General features: G+C 53.0%; 1 protein-coding gene across 2 annotated transcripts in view; it reads right to left on the bottom strand.

Annotated features, from left to right (window-relative positions):
• PDXDC1 (pyridoxal dependent decarboxylase domain containing 1) overlaps positions 1–13,428 on the bottom strand; it is a 36,164-nt gene extending 22,736 nt beyond the window's left edge. Inside the window, exons 1-3 of one of the 2 annotated variants that reach the window (XM_055134654.1) lie at positions 13,242–13,428; positions 1,895–1,968; positions 801–863 (exon numbers count right to left, since the gene is read on the bottom strand). In XM_055134654.1, coding sequence (XP_054990629.1) covers positions 801–863; positions 1,895–1,968; positions 13,242–13,265 — 161 coding nt within the window. In that variant the 5' untranslated portion in view covers positions 13,266–13,428. Of the gene's footprint in view, positions 1–800; positions 867–1,894; positions 1,969–13,241 lie in introns of both variants that reach the window. The other variant, XM_055134653.1, reaches the window with a different exon arrangement.
• Between the last annotated feature and the right edge of the window lie 6,244 nt (positions 13,429–19,672).

Below are 19,672 nucleotides of genomic sequence, written 5' to 3'. Positions count from 1 at the left end.
CATTTTCTTTTATAAGTTTGCACATATTTATGCTCAGGACAAAGGCCAACTGAAGGGAGTTGATTGTTTATCCACTTGCAGCTTCCTGCTCATAAAGCAACAGGAGTCCATCCGAGAGAAGCTGGGCTGGGACTTTAATTCTGGACTGACAGCCTGTGAAAATTTTAGACAGATTTTTTCCCCCTACAATTGCCCTGCTTACTCAAAATCAAACTAGTTGACAGATAAACTTTAGTTGGCCCCAAATAAATAAACCTCCCTACCGGTGAAGTGGTTTGTGTTTGCCTTTTTCCTTTCATTTTCCAAAATGATGAGCCTTAACAAACTATGCTCCTTCTCACAAAAGGCCAGTCCACCAAAAAGACAATTTTTTTTTTTTTTTGCTTTTTGGGTCACACCAGCGATGCACAGGGGTTACTCCTGGCTCTGCACTCAGGGATTACTCCTGGCAGTGCTCAGGGGATCCTTATGAGATGCTGGGAATCAAACCCAGGTCGGCTGCGTGCAAGGCAAACGCCCTCCCCACTGTGCTATGGCTTCAGCCCCAGACAATGGTTTTCGAGTACAAAATGAACGTGGCAGCAGGTGGCAGCCCACGTCTGTGAACCACACCTGTGCCACGAGACAGTGAGATTCCGCTCGGGAAAGAGGCGGGGAAACGGCACATGAGCTCCCGCCGGCAGGGGAATGTGTGTGTGGCTGTTTCCCTACTCAGATCTCCCGACTTGCTGTGTGCTTGTGGGAAGCCAAGCGGAACGCCAGCGACGGCAGAACGAGAGGGGGCACCTCCCGGCACCTACCTGCCTTGGAGGGGCCCGGGAATGTCTCCTGGCGGGGGCTTCTTTCCATTTTCCTCCTCGGTTCTTCTAATTGAAGAAGATAAACAAACACCACCAACAAAAAAAAAAGCAATTTAGCAATCAAATTCCTCCGAGTGCACATACTGCTTAGGTCATCCTGGGGAAGGGTGGAGACTTGGAAAACAAGTTTTCACACCTGCTTCCCTCCTTCCTGGCTCGCAGGGTGGGGGATAGTTTGTCTTGCAGAAAAAGAGCACGAGTTAGAAAAGATGAAATCATGAAATTTGCCTACAAGTGGGTAGACATGGAGAGTATCACTCTAAGTGAAGTAAGTCAGAAAGAGCGGGACAGACAGAATGACCTCACTCTACATGGAATATAGAGCAACATAATAGGAGACTAACGCCTAAGGACAGTAGAGATAAGGGTCAGGAGGATCGCTCCATGGCTAGAAAGCTGATCTCATGTGCTGGGGGGAAAGGCAGCTGGGACAGAGAAGGGACCACTGAGTAAATGATGGTTGGAGGGCTCGCTCGGGATGGGAGATGCGTGCTGAAAGTAAACTATGGACCAAACATGACGGCCGCTTAGTACCTGTATTGCAAACCATAATGCCGAGAAGGAGAGAGAGGAAGAGGGAATGTCCCTGTCACAGAGGCGGGGGAGAGGAGGGGTGGGTATGGCGGGAGGGATACTGGGAACACTGGTGGAGAATGGGCACGGGTGGAGGGATGGGTACTCGAACACTGTATGACTGAAACTTTCAAGTTTGTAAGTCTGTAACTATATCTCTTGATGATTCATTAAAATAAAAAAGAAAAGAAATATAAAAAAGAAAAAGCATGAAAAAATAATACACTTCAACCCATTTTTTTTTTTGGTAGCTAGTGGATACCCCGAAGGGCCTGAGTAGGTAAGACTCATTTGAAAACCGAAAACAACACATTAAGTAACTCTGCATAGGCAGAAATACAGACGAGAGGCCCTACCCTCAATTTCAAAATCCCTAATTACAGAGCATCTCCCACGCAAGACAAATACCACTCTCAGAGTCAGCCACGCCAAGCCACCCGGGCGCCCGGCCCCAGGCTCACCTCTGGCCGTCCTCCAGCATCTTCATCGCCTCCTTCAAGTTTTTCCCCATCTCCGCTAACGTGGGGTCTGCTATCTAGGAAACGAACCAAAACCAGGGCACGTTTAGACACCAGGCTCTGAAATCAAGGGATGCGAGAAGGAAAAAAGGTCCACTTATGCCTTGGCCTCTTGAAATTAAAGCCATGCTGGGGCCGGAGAGATGGCTCAGTGGGTGGGGCTGCAGGGGGCCAAGGGCCGAGCCCGAGCACTGCAGGCTACAGGTCCCCCTTCCCCCTCCCCATCAAAACCCCTCCCCACAAACCAGAAACTAATAGCAGGCCCACGCGAGCCTGCCTGCCTTGGGCCTTGCACCACTCACTGCCCTTACAGGCGCGCCCTCCCGTCTAGCCCAAACTTCCAGCACTGGGCCTCAGAGCCCGGGCCCAAACCAGCGTTCTGAACCGTGCGGCTCTACTGCCTCGCAGTTTCACCCAAGAAGCCAATGGAGCCAACGGGCACTCGCTGATGGCTTTGCTTCAAAGCCCACAATCATTTTATTACGGGCTCAGTTTAGTATTTATTTTGTTTTGGGGGCCACCCCTGGCTGTGCTCAGGACTTACACACCTGGCTCTGTGCTCAGGGATCACTCCTGGCGGGGCTTGAGAGACGCTATCGGGTGCCGGGGGTCAAACCTGGTCGGCTGTGTGCCAGCAAGCTCTCGACCCGCTTGCTCCAGCCTCAAAGGGCTTCTTTTTTTTCTTCTTAAGCAACTTTATTTTGGTTTTGGGGCCATACATGGCGATGCTCAGGGGTTACTACACTGAGGAATTACTCCCGGCAGTGCGTGGGGACCATATGGGACATCGGGGACTGAACCCAGGGCAGCTGCGTGCAAGGCAAACACCCTACCTGCTGCTACAAACACCTGCTGCTGCGAACACCCTACCTACTACTCCTGCAGGCCGCCAAGGGCTCATTCTAAAGGCGGTCCTTCCTTAGCGCTCTCACCCAGGTGAAAAGTCAGAAGATACAGAAGGTATCAGAAAATTCTTCCAGTGGTTACAATTTCTTTCTCTTTTTTTTTGGGGGGGGGGTGGGGTTGGGCCACACCCAGAGATGCTCAGAGAATACTCCTGGCTCTGTGCCCAGGAATTATTCCTGGCAGAGCTTGGGTGACCATACAGGAAGGGGGGGACTGAATCCGGGTCAGCTGTGTGCAAGGCAAACGTCCTATCTGCTGTACTATCTCTCCGGCTCCCCAACATTCTAAGCAGCAATGGCCTCAACCTAGATAGCCTAAGTTTACCATCCAAACCAGGGCATTTTAAAGAGTGACAGGAAATACTATTGATGATTAAGTTGGGACAAGAGGTCTCAAACTGGGTGGGCCTTAGGCAAACCTCGTACAACCTCCTGAGCCTTCAAATCAATTTGAAACATTGATTTCAGATCTTAAACTATCAACATCCCACCCAGCAAAGCCACACAAAGGTCTGCGGTGAGGGTTGTTTCTGAGTTATCGGGGAAAACGCAGAACAACAGCTTAACAGCCACAGAGACATCGGTGTCCGGATCACGCAGCAGTGATACGGCAGACTCGGACAGATCTCGCCCCTTTAAACCCCGGGGAGTGACCTGATTACAATTCCAGGGCCTACTAGACCAGCTTTCTGGGGAAAAAGGTCTCTATATTAATAAAAAGGTCACAGGTTCCAACCACTCCCATGAGAGGTCAATTGGTGTTAAGTCTGTTTCCACTGATCCCCTCAATTTAAGATTTTTGTTCCATTTCCTTTTTTTACTGTTGTTGGCGATACCAGTGGCACTCAGGGCTGACTCCTGGCTCTGTGCTCAGGGCTGACTCCCGGCTCTGTGCTCAGGGCTCACTCCCGGCTCTGTGCTCAGGGCTCACTCCCGGCTCTGTGCTCAGGGCTCACTCCTGGCTCTGTGCTCGGGGATCACTCCTGGCTCTGTGCTCAGGGCTGACTCCTGGCTCTGTGCTCAGGGCTGACTCCTGGCTCTGTGCTCGGGACTCACTCCTGGCTCTGTGCTCAGGGTTCACTGTGGGCAGGGCTTGGGGAACCACACACGGTGCTGGTTATGACCTGCTAAACTGATCTGATCTGACATTCCTTTTAGAGGATTTAACCTGTAGCTTCAAACACACACACACACAGAGGCACATACCAATTTACCACTTTAACGGAGGTCATTAATAACAAAATGTGATTATTGATAATGAGATAAGCCATCATTTATGAATAAAGTTTATTAACTAAGAAGTTATTTATGAAAGCCTTTCAAAGGTGGAAAGTAAAAAAACAAAACAAAAAACCCCCTCAGGTCTAAGATCTGAGACCCACTGTTCCACAGACACTGAAAGCTCAGTTTTTGGACATGCCTTTTTTTTTTTTTTTTTCTTTCTGGGTCACACCTGGCGATGCACAGGGGTTACTCCTGGCTCTGCACTCAGGAATTACCCCTGGCGGTGCTCAGGGGACCATATGGGATGCTGGGAATTGAACCCAGGTTGGCCGCGTGCAAGGCAAATGCCCTCCCCGCTGTGCTATCGCTCCAGCCCCTTTTTCGGACATGCTTACCCGAGATATTGCAGGCTTTCCTGCACTTCAACTGTTCACCTACCCAAGCGCAGCAACAAAAATTGTATATATTTTCAAACGAAGTAGGAGAAAAGCATAAAACGTCAAATTCTGAATTTTTAAATATTCCCTTAGCATAATAACCCTAAGTTTTAAAAATAAATCAGCGGTGGGGCTAGACGAGAGCCAAGGCAGAGGCGGGGTCCACTGCCAACTTGCCAGGGAACCTTCCTCTTAGGTCACACCCTGCGGTGCTCAGGGCTTAGTCCTGCCCCTTGTTCAGGGACCACTCCCGGCTGGCTCCGGAGACGAGACGGGGCGCTGGGACAGTGTGTGCCAGGCAGGTGCCCTGCCCACTGTCCCCTCAGGCCCGCACAGGAAGCTTTTCAGAGAGGAAGTGTTCCTTATCTTGGTTATACGACTGTACAAACTGCCAGGACTCAAACTAGAAAATAAAATCAGTCTTTCATGGTACGTCGACTGCCCCTCAATTCTGAGAAAAAGTTCAACTGTGTTTGGGTACTTTGAAGAAAACATGAAGCAAATATTAGGACAAATGGTACTGTGAAGGGACAAGATTCACAGAGATGGCCCGTGAATCTCTACTTGAGGAGAGCAGAGCCAAACTTTCCGAGAGAAGCAGTTTCCAGCAACCAGGAGGAAGCAGGAAATCTGCAACGTCACTGAGAAAGGGCATGAATCAGAGCGTTCATCAGTAGCGGCAGATGACACTGGAACTCCAATAAACTGGTTTTACAGGGGCACAGGGTCCCTGCCGGGCGGCGGGGAGGGTTCCGGGACTGAGCCGCCGGCTGCCGAGTCCTAGAGAAGACCTCGGTATCATCAAATGCTAATGCATTAGATGTAACATTTCAACAGATAAATTTTCAACGGTTAAGAGATTGGGTTTTGGGGCTGGAGCGATAGCACAGCAGGTAGAGTTTGCCTTGTATGCAACCGACCCGGGTTCGAGTCCCAGCATCACCAGGAGTCATTCCTGAGTGCAGAGCCGGATACAGTGCTTGGCAAACCTGACTCACTTACACGGAGCCTCAATTTCTACGTTTATAAATTATTTTTTTCTGGTTTACTTCAAAGGAGTATTTGAGAAGTGGACACATATTTGGTGCTGGAGAACTAGGTCAGCGGGTAGGGCACCTGCCTCGCACAGGGTTGACCTCGGTTCAACCCGTGGCATCCCATATGGTCACTTGAGTGCCACCAGGAGTGGTCCCTGAGCAAAGGGCCAGGAATAAGCCCTGAGCACTACTGGGTATGGCCCGAAAAACCGGGAAGGAGGGAAGGAAGGAAGGAAGGGAGGGAGGGAGGGAGGGAGGGAGGGAGGATGCATTCATTCAATCCTTTCTCTCCTGTCTTGCTAGCACGGGCTCTGCTGGTAAGGCAGGATGCAGGGAGGGACCCCCTCAATAGGAGACCCTTCCAACCACAGGAAGATCATGTGCCACCCGACCCCAACACACACACACACACACACACACACACACACACACACACCCTTGAGTGCTCTCCCGCCAACTGAGAACACAGAACTCTTCCAGTGAACAAGCAGCCCTGCCAACTCCAGTTGGATATCAAATTTTCCTTCACCGACGTCGTTCAAGGAATAATACTGTAATAACTCGAAGGGTGCAAAGTGCATTCAGAAGACTTTCCCTAAGATTCCTGGGAGCACCGGGGATTCCCTTATAAATTTCATATGTATTACCAGAACCCTAGAGAAGCCATTCCTTCAGACACTGTATCATTTAAGTCAAATGTTTCCCAGACTGAAAAACGTCACACAACGGCCATGCTGTGTTTCTAAGACACACAACAGCTTATTTAGAAGCTAGTGCTGACTCTGGCACAGAAGAGAAGTGCTTCAGGAGAAGCATGCCGCAGACCCTGGAAAATACCCGTCTTCCACGGAGACACCCTGGCTGACGGGGAATGTTTCCGAGAACTTGCTCAAGAGTTTAATCAGGAAAATAAAGCTAGCTACCATCCTTCTATTATTTTTTTCCAGAATGGAACTGGAAAAATGAGGAGTTCGTGTCAGGTTAGTGGCAAGTATGATTCTGGGGAAAGGAATCCATCAACTCCCAAGCCCTCTTATCTGTAGAATTTTACCTTATCTCTAGAAATTCAACGCCGAATTCTGTGAAGTTGCCAATATCAAACTGTTTTCATTTTATGTTTTGGTGCGGGGGCACATCTGGCAGTGCTCAGGGATCGACCCTGGTGGGGCTCCGGGACCACATGGGGTGGCAGGGGTCGAGCCCAGGTCGGCCACGTGCAAGGGGTCCTGCAGTGCTCTCTGTCCCCTTTCCTTTCCGTCCTACCAGAAGTAACGAGGCTCTATCACACTGAAGCGTCAGAGTGTATAACACTGACACCCAAACTCGACAAAGGCCAGGACAGAACTGACCTGAAGAGGAGCTTCCTCAGAACCTTTCCCGGCCCCTTTCCGCACTCCCTTTTGTCTTCTCATTCCTGATCTTTTTTTTTTTTTTTTTTGCTTTTTGGGTCACACCTGGCGATGCACAGGGGTCATTCCTGGCTCATGCACTCAGGAATTACCCCTGGGCGTGCTCAGGGGACCCTATGGGATGCTGGGATTTGAACCCGGGTCGGCCGCGTGCAAGGCAAATGCCCTACCCGCTGTGCTATCACTCCAGCCCCATTCCTGATCATTTTTAATCTATTTTTTTGGGGGGTGGCGGGGGGCACTGACAGTGCCGGGGTGGGGCTACGCCTGGTGCCAGGCCTGCTGGAGCCAGTTTTGGTGGTGCTGGGGATGGAGCCCAGGGTTTTCACCCCCATCCCCACATCCCTGTCCCTGATGCTATTTAGCTGTCCTTGCTCTGACACTCACCTACACACAACCCCAAATGAACCTCCTGCAGGGACTGTCCTGTTTTCCTTGTGGCTCGGAGCACTCAGCAGTGGCTTTTTGTTGATTTTTTTTTCTTTTTTGGGTCACACCCGGCAATGCACAGGGGTCACTCCTGGCTCTGCACTCAGGAATCACCCCTGGCGGTGCTCAGGGGACCATATGGGATGGTGGGAATCGAACCCGGGTCGGCCGTGTGCAAGGCAAACGCCCTACCCGCTGTGCTATCGCTCCAGCCCCTTTTTGTTGATTTTTGTCTGTGGGCCACACCTGGCAGTGCTCAGGGCTTACTCCTGGCTCAAGGGAACCAGGTGGGGCACTGGGGACGGAATGCGGGTCGGAGGCAAGCACGCTCCGTGCTGCTCCCTCCCTCTGGCCCCTCAGGGTGGCCTGGGACCACGGCCAGGATGTGTGGGTGCTGGGGACTGAACTCAGGGCTCCACACGTGCACGTGTTCTATCACTAAGCCCCTTCCCCAGCCTTGAACCTGGCTGGATCTCAACAAAGACTAGAAATCAAGCGAGGTTCCCGCGCCAGGTGACAACAGGTGGCATTAAGCTCAAGCCACAATCTACAACCCTAGCTCAAGCTTCTAGCAACGGTGGCGGAGACAAGGAACGGGAACCACCGCTAGCTCGCCGACGGACGGCTCCTGCGATGTGAAATAAACCGGGAGCAGCAGAGGCTGGTCACTGCCGGCCCGGGAACTCCACGCCGCGCTTTCCTGCTGAGCACTGACTCCTGCAGCCAGCGGGCACCTGTACGCAAAACCCTCCGACCAGGTGACCTCGGAGGCATCCCGGTCCACGAACACCAGCACGGGGGAAGCAGGCTGACGCGTGTTCTCCTGGGGGGCTTTTCCAGTAGAGCAAAACCGGAAATTCTGGTGATCCTTAATTCTGGTGTTAACCATTTCCATGGTGGGGGTCCCACTGCTGCTTTCAGGGGGCACCTCCCAGGCAGAAGTCAGGGCGCCCCGGGCCACGCCTGGTGACAAGTGGCCAACTGGGCAGGGCAGTGAATGCCAGGGTCCGAGGATTCACGGCTCCTACTGCTCCATATACACTTATAAGCGTGAAGGGGAAAAGAATTTTCCAAAGGCCGGTTCCAAGCTGGGGTGGGGCGTCGCTCGGATGAGTACAAGAACGTAAGGAAAATGGGATGATTATGTGAAGTAGGGACACTTGTGGAGGGAAGGTCACACTGGTGGTGCTGGAACACAAAATGCCTGAGACGACTGTATAAGGAGCAATTTTGCACATCATGGAGCTTTTAATAAAAATATATATTTAAAAAAATGGGACATCAGAATTATTTATCGAAAACAAGGTTAGTCCTTTAGAAACCAGAATCAGGTTTATAACAAATGAACTGATTCCCACCTATAGTGTCCAACAGAAACACCTGTGATGACCAACATGTCCTTTATAACCTGGTACGGAAGCCGTAAGTCACAGCCTGACTGTTCAGCACTTGAAATGCGGCGAGTGTGAGGGGGAAACAGAATTCTGAATCTTTTTTCTTTTTTTTTTGCTTTTTGGGTCACACCCAGCAATGCACAGGGGTCATTCCTGGCTCATGCACTCAGGAATCACCCCTGGCGGTGCTCAGGGGACCATATGGGATGCTGGGATTTGAACCCGGGTCAGCCGCGTGCAAGGCAAACGCCCTCCCCGCTGTGCTATCGCTCCAGCCCCAGAATTCTGAATCTTAACTTTTCACTAGTTTAAATATAAGAGTGTGATGAGGTCACTGGCTACCGTGTTGGGTGGGCGGCTTTAGGAGCTGCAAGTCAGCGCTTCTCAGTGAAGGTGACCCCAGGAACAAGTGCAGAGGTGGAGGGCAGCGGTGCTTACTGGCCCCTCCCGGGCAGAAGCCAAGGCCATGGTGAGCATTCAGGAACAGCCCCAAGTATCAGCACTGCTAAGGTGGAGACACCTTGTACTAAATTTACTCAGGGCCGGAATTAATGACATAGGAAACACATGGTAATAGTCTTGTGTACACAGAGTGCGATTTTCCAAGCAACAGGAAAAGGTGTGGACTGTTCAGCTAGTTTAAATGAGCAGGTTTGGGGGCTGGAGAGATAACACAGCAGATCAAACACTTGCCTGGCACACGGCTGGCCCAGGTCTGCTCCCCGGAACCCCAAACTGACCCCTGAGCACAGAGCCAGGAGTAAGCCCTAAAAACCCCCAGCTTCGGTCTCAAAACAAAAACAACAAAAATAGCAAGTTCAGGGGCCAGAGAGACAGCACAGCAGTTAAGGCATCTGCCTTGCAATGTGGCCAACACTGGTTTGATCCCCTGCACACCTGTGGCCCCCGAACACCTCCGGGAGTGACCCCTGCGCACAGAGCCAGGAGGAAGCTCTGAGCACAGCGAGGTCCGGCCCAAAGTAATAAATAGGTTTGGAGCTTCAGAGACAGCTCAGTGGGCTGAGTGCATGCTCTGCATGCCAGGAGCCAGGGGCCAGCCCCCTGCACCACCATCAGAGAACCTGACAGGCCCTCACGCAGTCCCCCCCACTATGCCCGACACAGAGCTAGGAGTGGCCCCAATCACTACCCCCCATGCTCAAGACAAATGAAAAAGCAGCAGCTTTTTACTAAGAAGTATGTGCAGGTGTGCCGGCTGGACTGAGCCCGTCACATGCCGTGGCACCTGAAAGCCTGAGTAAGCAGCGTCGTGGCTGTACTAGCGGCCCCTGCGCTAAGTGGACAAACGGCCACAGCTACTCTCGGCCCCATCGATGACTTTCTCTGGGTCCTTGGGACACCGCTAACTTCACGCGTGAGAAAACAGATCCTAGAGAAAGAAAAAGCCCATCAGGACAAGGAAACGACTGTCATCAGAGGCACACACACCTGCATGTCACCGCAAGAAAGAGCCAAGGGGGCTGAGGCCGGAGCTCGAGCTCGTGGGAAAGCGCCTGCTAGCCTGGCAGGGGTCAGGACCCCCGCTGATGCCCACCACTGTTGGAGGGAGGGGGAGAGGCAAGGGTACCAAGTAATGCTGATAGAACATACAACTGAGACGCGACTGTTCCTTGACATTTTAGAGGATGGCTATCAAATCGCGTGGTTCCTGCCGCCAGTATAAATTATGCAAGGATCGGCTTAAATGGGATCATTCAGAAGTGCTCAAAGGCCTCTCAAGTTTGCGTTAGCAATTTAGGTAGCTCTGACCTCAAAACAGCCTATCTTCCAAGAAAGAGGAGTAACAGGACACAATTCAAGATTTTACTTTGATCCAAACTACTTTTCAGAACAGAAAAATCCTCGACGTTCATATTCCGGCTGTATGAATATAAATTCTAGCAATGTGAATAGAAATTTTATTTCTGCCCACTTAGTGGCCACAGAAATTGTTCGCTACATGGAAGGCCCTCTATTGCTTCAGGGAATGAAAAAGTAAGACACAGTCCTGGTTGTGAAACTCTTTTGAGTTTTTTTTTTTCATACTAGCCTAAGGCAAAAGTTTCTAGCCCACACACCCCGAATTCCTAAAAAGATCAGTGCGATTTCTGCGAACCCGATACAGCCCTCAGCAAGCTGAACGCTCCAAGGCCTCTGCAGAACTTCACCTGGGGAGCGTGGAAGGCCTTCTGCCATCGACTAACATGCAGGGAGCACGCACTGTCATCTCCTAGTCAAATGCCACAAAGGTAATATTTAAAGCAGGTTCCCGGCCCACTCTGTTTTGCAGATCTGCCCCTAGAGAACTATTCTTGGCAGCGAGAACGCCCTGGCTCCTCAGGTTCCTACCTGAAGTCACACGGCATGGGAAGGAGACCATGAACAGGACAGTTTGAGCAGCGTCCCCGATTCCTGTTCCTGTCACACGCCACAGAGCCCTGGGACTCTCAGCTCCTGACCCAGTGCTGACCCCGGGAGCTGGAGCAAGTCTCTGGTGGGGTAGCAGTAATTTCTAACAGGTGACGGTGTCCTTGGTCTGTCCCCAATTGGTGCCCAGAGGCCCTCCCTGCTTTCAGCTGGGATCAACAAAAATATCCCCAGGTTGAGGGGCCGCAGCCATGGGACAGCAGTCAGTGTTCGCCTTGCACATACATGGCCGAAACAGCTTCGATCCCGGGCATCTTACATGCTCCCCCTGGGCATCACCAGGAGGGATTCCTGAGTGTAGAGCCGGAGCAAGCCCTGGGGACTGGTGGGAGTGGCCCCCAAACACCCAGTCAGGGGTACAGGGACAGTGCCAGGGTTAAGGCACACGCAGTCCATGTGGTCACCCAGCATAGCCTGGTCCAAAGGACCCCACTGGAGCAATCCAACAACATGGTGCCAGGATGGAGGCCACCACCGCCAGGTGCGGGTCCAAACACCTTCCATCACCACTGGGGGGAAAAAAGGGGGAAATAAAAAGGAACCAAAAGATCAACACTGGAGCTAATCACAAGGCTGGAAAGTCAGAAAACCACACAGCCACGCGGGAGCACTGGTGGAGGGAAGCCGGCACTGGTGTGTGTGTGTGTGTGGGGGGGTCATCCTATGTCTAAAATTCCAATCAATCACTTATAAGTCACGGTTCTTTAATCAAAAAGAAAATCCCAGGAGCTTTTCCCTTCCCTGAGCGCTTTCCGCGCAGTTTACACACAAGCCACTCACCCAGGGGGGGCCCTGCAGGTGTCGGGTTCCAGCGGGGACAACCAGGACCCCCGCCCCCCACCTCCTCCAACAGCCCTGCGACAAAGTGACCAAGTGGACAGCAGCTGCTGTGCGCCCCCCAACTCCCGCGGGCGCAAGCAGGGGCAGAGGGGGAAAAGGTGTGTGTGTGTGTGTGTGTGTGTGTGTGTGTGTGTGTGCGCGCGACAAAGTGACCAAGTGGACAGCAGCAGGGGGCAGAGGGGGAAAGGGTGTGTGTTTGTGTGTGGGGGGGGAACCGGGCTCTCCCCTTGCCACTGGGGATGAGGGGGGGGGGGGAACGGGGCGGGGACCCTGAAAACCAAGCAGGCTTTGGCGAGGCGGCACGGGGCTCAGGCTCCCGGCCCGCCCTTCCTAGGCTGACCCGGGACCCTCTCGGGGGCTCCGGGCACCCCCAGGAACGAGCCCCGGGCACCTCCAGGTGTGGGCCGGACCCCCCCCACAGACCCCCTCCACCCCCGTCTCCGCCAGAAAAGGGGCAAAACGGACAAGTGGGGCTGGGGCAGCGGCACGGCGGGAAGGAGGGCGCCGACCCCCGGCCCCCGCGCTCGGGGGATCCCTTGAGCACGGAGCCAGGAGTCAGCCCGGAGCCCCGCGGGGTGTGGCCCCCCACGGCACCCCTCCCTCCTCCCGGCCCCAAGCCAGGAAGAAACCCGAGCGGCAGCCACGATCCGCCCCCTCCCCCGAAACGGGGAGCCCACCCCGCACAGCTGACCTCGGCAGCCCGGCGGGGGTCTAACCGCTGCTCGCCCACCCACCCGAGCCGCGGTCACGTGGGGGCGCCGGGGCCGCCCCCCGCCCCCGCCCCCGGCCCCGCCCCCCACTCCCACTCCCGGCTCGGACTCGCGCGCGGAGGAAAACGGCATTTTTCTTCCTTTCCCCCCGTTTTGTTCCCCCCACCCGGCGCCCCAGGGGATGCCCTCGCGCCCCTCTCCGGGCGGACCCCCGAAGCCCCCCGGCGCCGCGGCGGCCCCTCGGCCCGAGGCACCGCGGGGGGCTCCTTCGCGAAGGGCAGCGGAGAGCGCGCCCCGAAGCCCCCCAAAAAAAGCCCCGAAGCCGCGACTTCCGGCCCCGTGACGCGCCCCGGCCGCGCGTGGCCTCCCACGGGCGGGGCCCGTTAGCCGCCGGCCCGGCCCGGCCCGGCCCGGTCACAAAGGCCGCGCGCGGCCGCCAAACCGCCCGCCCGGCCCGGCCCGGCCCGCCGGAGCCCACCTGCTTCTCCAGGGCCGCGTCCATGGCTGGGAAGGCGGCGGCGCCCGACGGAGGCCCGGCGCTACTTCCGCCTCCCGCGCCCCGCCGCCGTTTCCACGCTGGCAGCGCTGACGTGCCCCGCGCCCGCCGCTGCGGGGCGGAGACCAGGACGGGCCGCCGGGCTGCGCCGCCGGCTGGGGGAGCGGCGGCCGCGGGGAGGCGGGGCGCGGGCCCTGGGGGCGGGGCCTGCCGCGGGGCGGGGCTGCGGGGGGCGGGGCCCGCCGGGCTTCCGTCCTGGCCGGTCCTACCCCGGCAGGTGACAGGGGGCGGAGGTACGAGGTGTGTGCGTCATGTGTGTGTTGGGGGGGCGGGGAACCGCTTCTGACTGCTCAGAAAGGATTGCGCAGGCCTTGGGGTAGAGAAAAGCCTCATCAGGAGTTATCCCTCAGGCATAAAAAGGGCCTGGAAATACTCATCGCGCGCCTGCCTTTCCGCCACTCGTTTTCCAAGTTTCCCCCCCTTTTCGGAAATGGAACAATCCATTCACTGCGGAGGGGCGGGGCGAGCGAGCGGGCTGCGCACGCGCACTGCGATGGTGGCTCGGCGTGCGCAGCTCAGCTGCGCGTGCCGCTGCTGCGTGGTGCTGCGCGCTGCAGCCCCAGGAGGTGACAGCTGATGGGAAAAGGGGCTGATCTCAGCTGATCAGAGCTGAGATGTTTGTTTGTTTGTTTGTTTGTTTGTTTGTTTGTTTGTTTGTTTGTCACCCCCACCCCGGGCGTCCAGACGGAAAAGAAGTTTGAGACCAGCGGCTCAGGGTTCCTCCTCAAGGGCAGGCCTTTGGGTGTAAGAAGGAGACCAGTGATCGATCTGTGCTTCCAAGGAGACTAGTGATCGATCTGTTTTTCCGTGTTATAGTCCCACCGCCTCACGATGCTTAGTTCCATTTCACAATGCCAATGTGGGTCGGATTTGGACCCAAGTATCCTGACGTCGGCGCTTGTACCTTACACGAACTGCCTGTGAAATCGCTTCCACCACTGTGTTACCTGGGTTCCAAGGCACGTAGGGTAACACGCATGATCGATACCCTCCGATAAGGAAGGACGGAAACTAGGAGGCTACCAGGTCGCGGGCGGTAGAGCCCATCACCGCTAGAAGACCCATGGGCATACCAACATTTCCTCCTCTTGGATTGGTTGTGTTGCTTTCAAAATCCGCGTGACATTTTTGCGTAGTAATTTTTATTTTTCCTAAATTTTACCAAAGCACCGCGATTTACAAAATTATTCACGGTTGGGTTTTAGACACAGTTTTCCATCACTCATCCCGCCGCCACTGTCAGCTTCCCTCCACCAGTGATCCAAGGTTCCCTCTGCTAGAGGTTTCCTCTCTGTAGTCATTATTTATTTTGTTTTTGGGGCCGCACTCAGCAGTGCTCAGGGGTTACTCCTGGCTCTGCACTCAGGAGTTACTAATGGCGGTGCTCAGAGGACCATAAGGGGGTGCTGGGAATTGAATCCCTGTCAGCCACGTGCAAGCAACAGCCTCACCCACTGTGCTGTCCCTCCGGTCTCATGATTATTTATTTTGAGCGATGTAGCTTGTATTTGGAACGTTGCCCACTTATGTGAGTATAAGTATTTCCTACCAAGGGAAGTCTTGAATCTGGCTTAAGTGTGGATTTTTTTTTTTTTTTTTTTTTTTTTTTTTGCGTCACACTCAGCGATGCACAGAGGTTACTCCTGGCTCATGCTCTCAGGAATTACTCCTGGCGGTGCTTGGGTGACCATATGGGATGCTGGGAATCGAACCCGGGTCGGCCGCGTGCAAGGCAAACGCCCTACCCGCTGTGCTATCTCTCCAGCCCCCAAGTGTGGATTTTATAGAGCCAATATTTCAGATTCTCTGAAGAATGACAATTTTTTTTTTTTTTGGTTTTTGGGTCACACCCGGCGATGCACAGGGGTTACTCCTGGCTCTGCACTCAGGAGTCACCCCTGGCGGTGTTCAGGGGACCATATGGGATGCTGGGAATTGAACCCGGGTCGGCCGTGTGCAAGGCAAATGCCCTCCCCACTGTGCTATTGCTCCAGCCCCGAATGACAATATTTTTGTCTTCCCCAAACAAAACTGCATGTGCCTCTGCTTAAGCAGAACAAGTCTCCATTTCCAACACTTTATTGTGAATAATATCAAGTTTCTAAATTCAAAATTTAGAAAAGTTGCAATATGTGGTAGAGTGAACTGTCTATATACCTACTGCCTTGATTCTTCAGCGCCAATAATAGTTTCATTACATAAGGCCTGGATCAGCATATATATCTCTCTATTGGGCTCCACCTGGCACTGCTCAGGGCTTAGTCCTGGCTCTGTGCTCAGGATCACTCCTGGCAGGGCTCAGGGTGTTGGTGATCAAATCTGGAGGACCTTGTACAGGACAAGTACCCCCTGCTGTATAATCACTCCAGTCTGAGGACTTTTCCTTTGGAGCCCAGGGGAGATCTATAAAATTTCTGAAACTCTACCTAAAATTGTGCGCATGTGTGTGCATTCCCATGTCTTCTTGCTGAGAATATACATAGCTTGCATTTCCTTTTCCACTCCTCCTCCTCTTCCACCTTCTCCATTCCCTCCTCCACCTCCTCTTCCTTCTCTTTCCCTTCCTCCTCCTTCCTCTCTTTTTCAGCCATACCAAATAGTTTTCAGGGACTATTTCTGGCTTCAATCCCTGTGCTATCATGTACTATCTCTTTGACCCCATAGCTTTCATTTCATATTTAAATCTCTCTCTCTCTCTCTCTCTCTCTCTCTCTCTCTCTCACACACACACACACACACACACACAGAGCTCCAAAATGCCAACCCCATTGCCTCTTAGATGCAGAGAGAAGCTGCTAAATTAAAGCAGAGCATTTTGCAGGCTAGTACAGACATATGAGAGAAGTAATTTAGGAAGCCAGAGGCAGAATAGGAAAGTTTAATTTCTGTTGCCATTTGGCCTCTCTGTTCTGGTACAGACCTTTTTAAATTTGTAGGCAAACATCAAACCAAGTAAGGAAGTCAAGTTCAGATTTAAAAAATCACACGAATTGTGTATGTATGTGTGTGCGTGCCTGTGTATCCCGAATCATATTAACATAATGATATTGGGTGTTGTTTTTTAGTTTTAAGGTTCCCAAACCAACTAAGTAATGCATTTGAATGTGTTTATTCTTCACTGTGACAACATACACCTCATTCTGTTTGTATCTGTACATCTTTTTATCTGTTTGTGGTCACACCTGCTGGCACTTGGAGTCACTCCCAGCACAGTGCTTCCGGCAGTGCTTGGGGGACCTCCTGGTTCTTTGGGGCTGAGTTTCCTGTGAAGTCTTTGCCTTAAGCCTCTTCCCCAGTTTCCTGATTTTGTTTTACTTTTTAAAATCAGTGCCAGAGATGAGGTGCTTGGCCAGACACATGCATGGTAAGTGCCGTATCTGGCTTCATTATGGTTTTCAGGACTCCGCCTGGCTATGCTCAAGGTTTACCCCTGGATCCCTGCTCAGTGGTCACCAGAGGTGAAACCCGGGTCGACCCCGTGGAAGGCAAGGGCCTATGCGCTGTACTATCTCTTCAGCTGCAGAAATGTTAACTTTCTAAATCCGACTTTTTAAGTTTCCACACTTGTTTTAAAAAAATAGAGGCTCCGAGGGCCTGGAGAGATAGCACAGCGGGGAGGGCGTTTGCCTTGCACGTGGCCGACCCAGGTTCGATTCCCAGCATCCCATATGGTCCCCTGAGCACCACCAGGAGTAATTCCTGAGTGCATGAGCCAGGAGTAACCCCTGTGCATCACTGGGTGTGACCCAAAAAAGCGGGAAAAAAAAATAGAGGCTCCAAGAGATCATGCGAGAGGCTGGGGCCCGTGCTTTGCATGCAGGAGGCCAGAGTTTGGGGGGTCCCTGGTATGTTGGTGGGTTTGGTTTTGGGGCTGCTTCCACCAGTGTTCAGGACTTAACTCCTAGCTCTGTGCTCAGGGGCGTCCCTGGCAAGTTGTGATCCCCCTAGCACCACAAGGAACAACCCCAGTACTGAGCTGACTGTAATTCCTGAGCCCTTTTGGGTGTGCTCCACCCAGTCCCATGAAAAAGGAAGACAGGTGAGGACATAGCATGTGTAATATAAACCTCGATTCATTTTTATTTAGTTGGGGTCACACCCAGCTGTTCTCACTCAGGGTCTACTCCCAGCCTCACTGTATCACTGTATCACTGTCATCCTATTGTTCATCGATTTGCTCGAGCGGGCACCAGTAACATCTCCATTCATCCTAGTCCTAAGATTTTAGCAGCCTCTCCTTATTCATCCTTCCCAACCATGCCACATTGGAGGCTCTTTTGGGGTCACGGGAATGAGACCCATCATTGTTACTGGTTTTAGCATATCGAATACACCACGGGGAGTTTGCCAGGCTCTGCTGTGCAGGCAGGATACTCTCGGTAGCTTGCCGACCGAGTTCTCTGAGAGGGAGAACTAGACAATAAGAGATTGTGCGGCCGCGTTCGCTTCTGAAATCTTTGTTTTATAGTCTCTGGATCTTGGCCATTGATGGGATTACATGTCGGGGGCAGTTAGAGGGTGTGACTGCAAAGCTACTGGAAAATGGGGGATCTGGGTAGAGGAGGCCCAGTCCCGATATGAGTAGGCTTGGAGATCTCAGCCCCAGGTCCTGCACACCCGGGTTCCTCTGCTGGTTCCTTCATGCATGAGGCTTGTCCGAGCGTGTGGAGAGGGGCCTTGAGCATGACTGTGGCTGGGTTCTGGAGGTCTTCGGCTGCCAGGGCTCTGCTCAGGGCGGGTAGGGAAACTCAACACCCCCCCCCCCCCGCTTCGAGAGGCCCCGGTGAAGACAGCCAGGCATGGGGGCAGGAGACGCTAATTATATATTATATTATATATATTATATAATAATATATATTAGCCCTAATATCACTTGTATCACTTGTCATCCCGTTGTTCATCGATTTTTTTGAGTGGGCACCGGTACTGTTTCCATTCGTCCTTGTAGCATGCTAGTGTAGCCCAATGGCATCTGCTCTCATATTTCCTAAATAAAACTATTTCACTTAAGTCAAATAATTAAGGGCTGGAAAGATGGTACAGCAGGTAGAACACTTGCCTTGCACATGGCCGAGTCGGGTTCGATTCCTGGCACCCCATGTGCCCCCCTTTCCCCGGTCCAGCCCTGCCAGGAGTGATCCCTGAATGCAGAGCCATGAATAATCTCTGAATACTGCATGGTGTGGCCCTCAAGCCAACAAATCAAACAATAAAATAAAAAATAATCATGTTCCCAGATCAGGTAATTTACCAAATCTCTCCTCTCCCCCTGCACACCCCAAAGCATGCACACTCTACTTCGGGCCTGCAGGGGAAACCGATATACAATCCGAAAGGGTGGGGTGTGCCCTGGGGGTGGCCACTCAGCAGTGCTCAGAGGCCAGTGGCACCTTGAGGGAATTAGGGGGTGACCACAACCAGATGGTCAGCCTAAGGTGGGGTGAACAGTGGAGCAGTGGAAACGATGATGTAGCTGGAGGATGGGCAGTGGGGAAGGAGGTTGAATGGTGGGAACCATGAGGGGGTGGTAGAGCTGGAAATGGGGGAGGAGAAGGTAGTGGAAGATGGAGCTGCTGGATGACGGAGCCACCGGATGATAGAGCTGATGGTAGAGACACCAAATGATAGAACCGCCAGATGATAGAGCCGCCGGATGATAGAGCCGCCGGATGATAGAGCCACCGGGTGATAGAGCCACCGGGTGATAGAGCCACCAGATGATAGAGCCACCGGATGATAGAGCCACCAGATGATAGAGCCACCAGATGATAGAGCCACCAGATGATAGAGCCACTGGATGATAGAGCCACTGGATGATAGAGCTACCGGATGATAGAGCCACCGGATGATAGAGCCGATGATAGAGCCACTGGATGATAGAGCCACCGGATGATAGAGCCACTGGATGATAGAGCTACTGGATGATAGAGCCGCCAGAAGATAGAGCCGATGATAGAGCCGCCGGATGATAGAGCCACCGGATGATAGAGCCGCCAGATGATGGGACAGCTGGGTCATGGAGCTATTGGATGATGGGGCAGCTGGGTCATGGAGCTACTGGATGCTCAGGCTCGGGATTTCCTCCTGGCAGTGCTCAGAGAACCATGGGGTGGCAGGGACTGAACCCAGGGTTCCTGCATGAGAATCCACGCTTACCCTTTGATTCACTGCCCTGACACCCCATTTTATTTTTTAATTTTAGCTTTTTTTTTTTTTAATGCTGAGGATTGATCCTTGGCACATGCAGGCCGTGTGTTTTTCTTTAAGCACTATCCCTGGCCCTCATTTTATCTTAGAGGAAAGATGACATGAATGCATTGACTATGCTCCTAAAAATAAAAACAGGAACATGG

Source organism: Sorex araneus, chromosome 4, assembly GCF_027595985.1.
Source record: "Sorex araneus isolate mSorAra2 chromosome 4, mSorAra2.pri, whole genome shotgun sequence".
Lineage (NCBI taxonomy): Eukaryota > Metazoa > Chordata > Mammalia > Eulipotyphla > Soricidae > Sorex > Sorex araneus.
The sequence above is the reverse complement of the archived record's forward strand: the minus strand, read 5'-3'. Positions and strand labels throughout refer to the sequence as shown.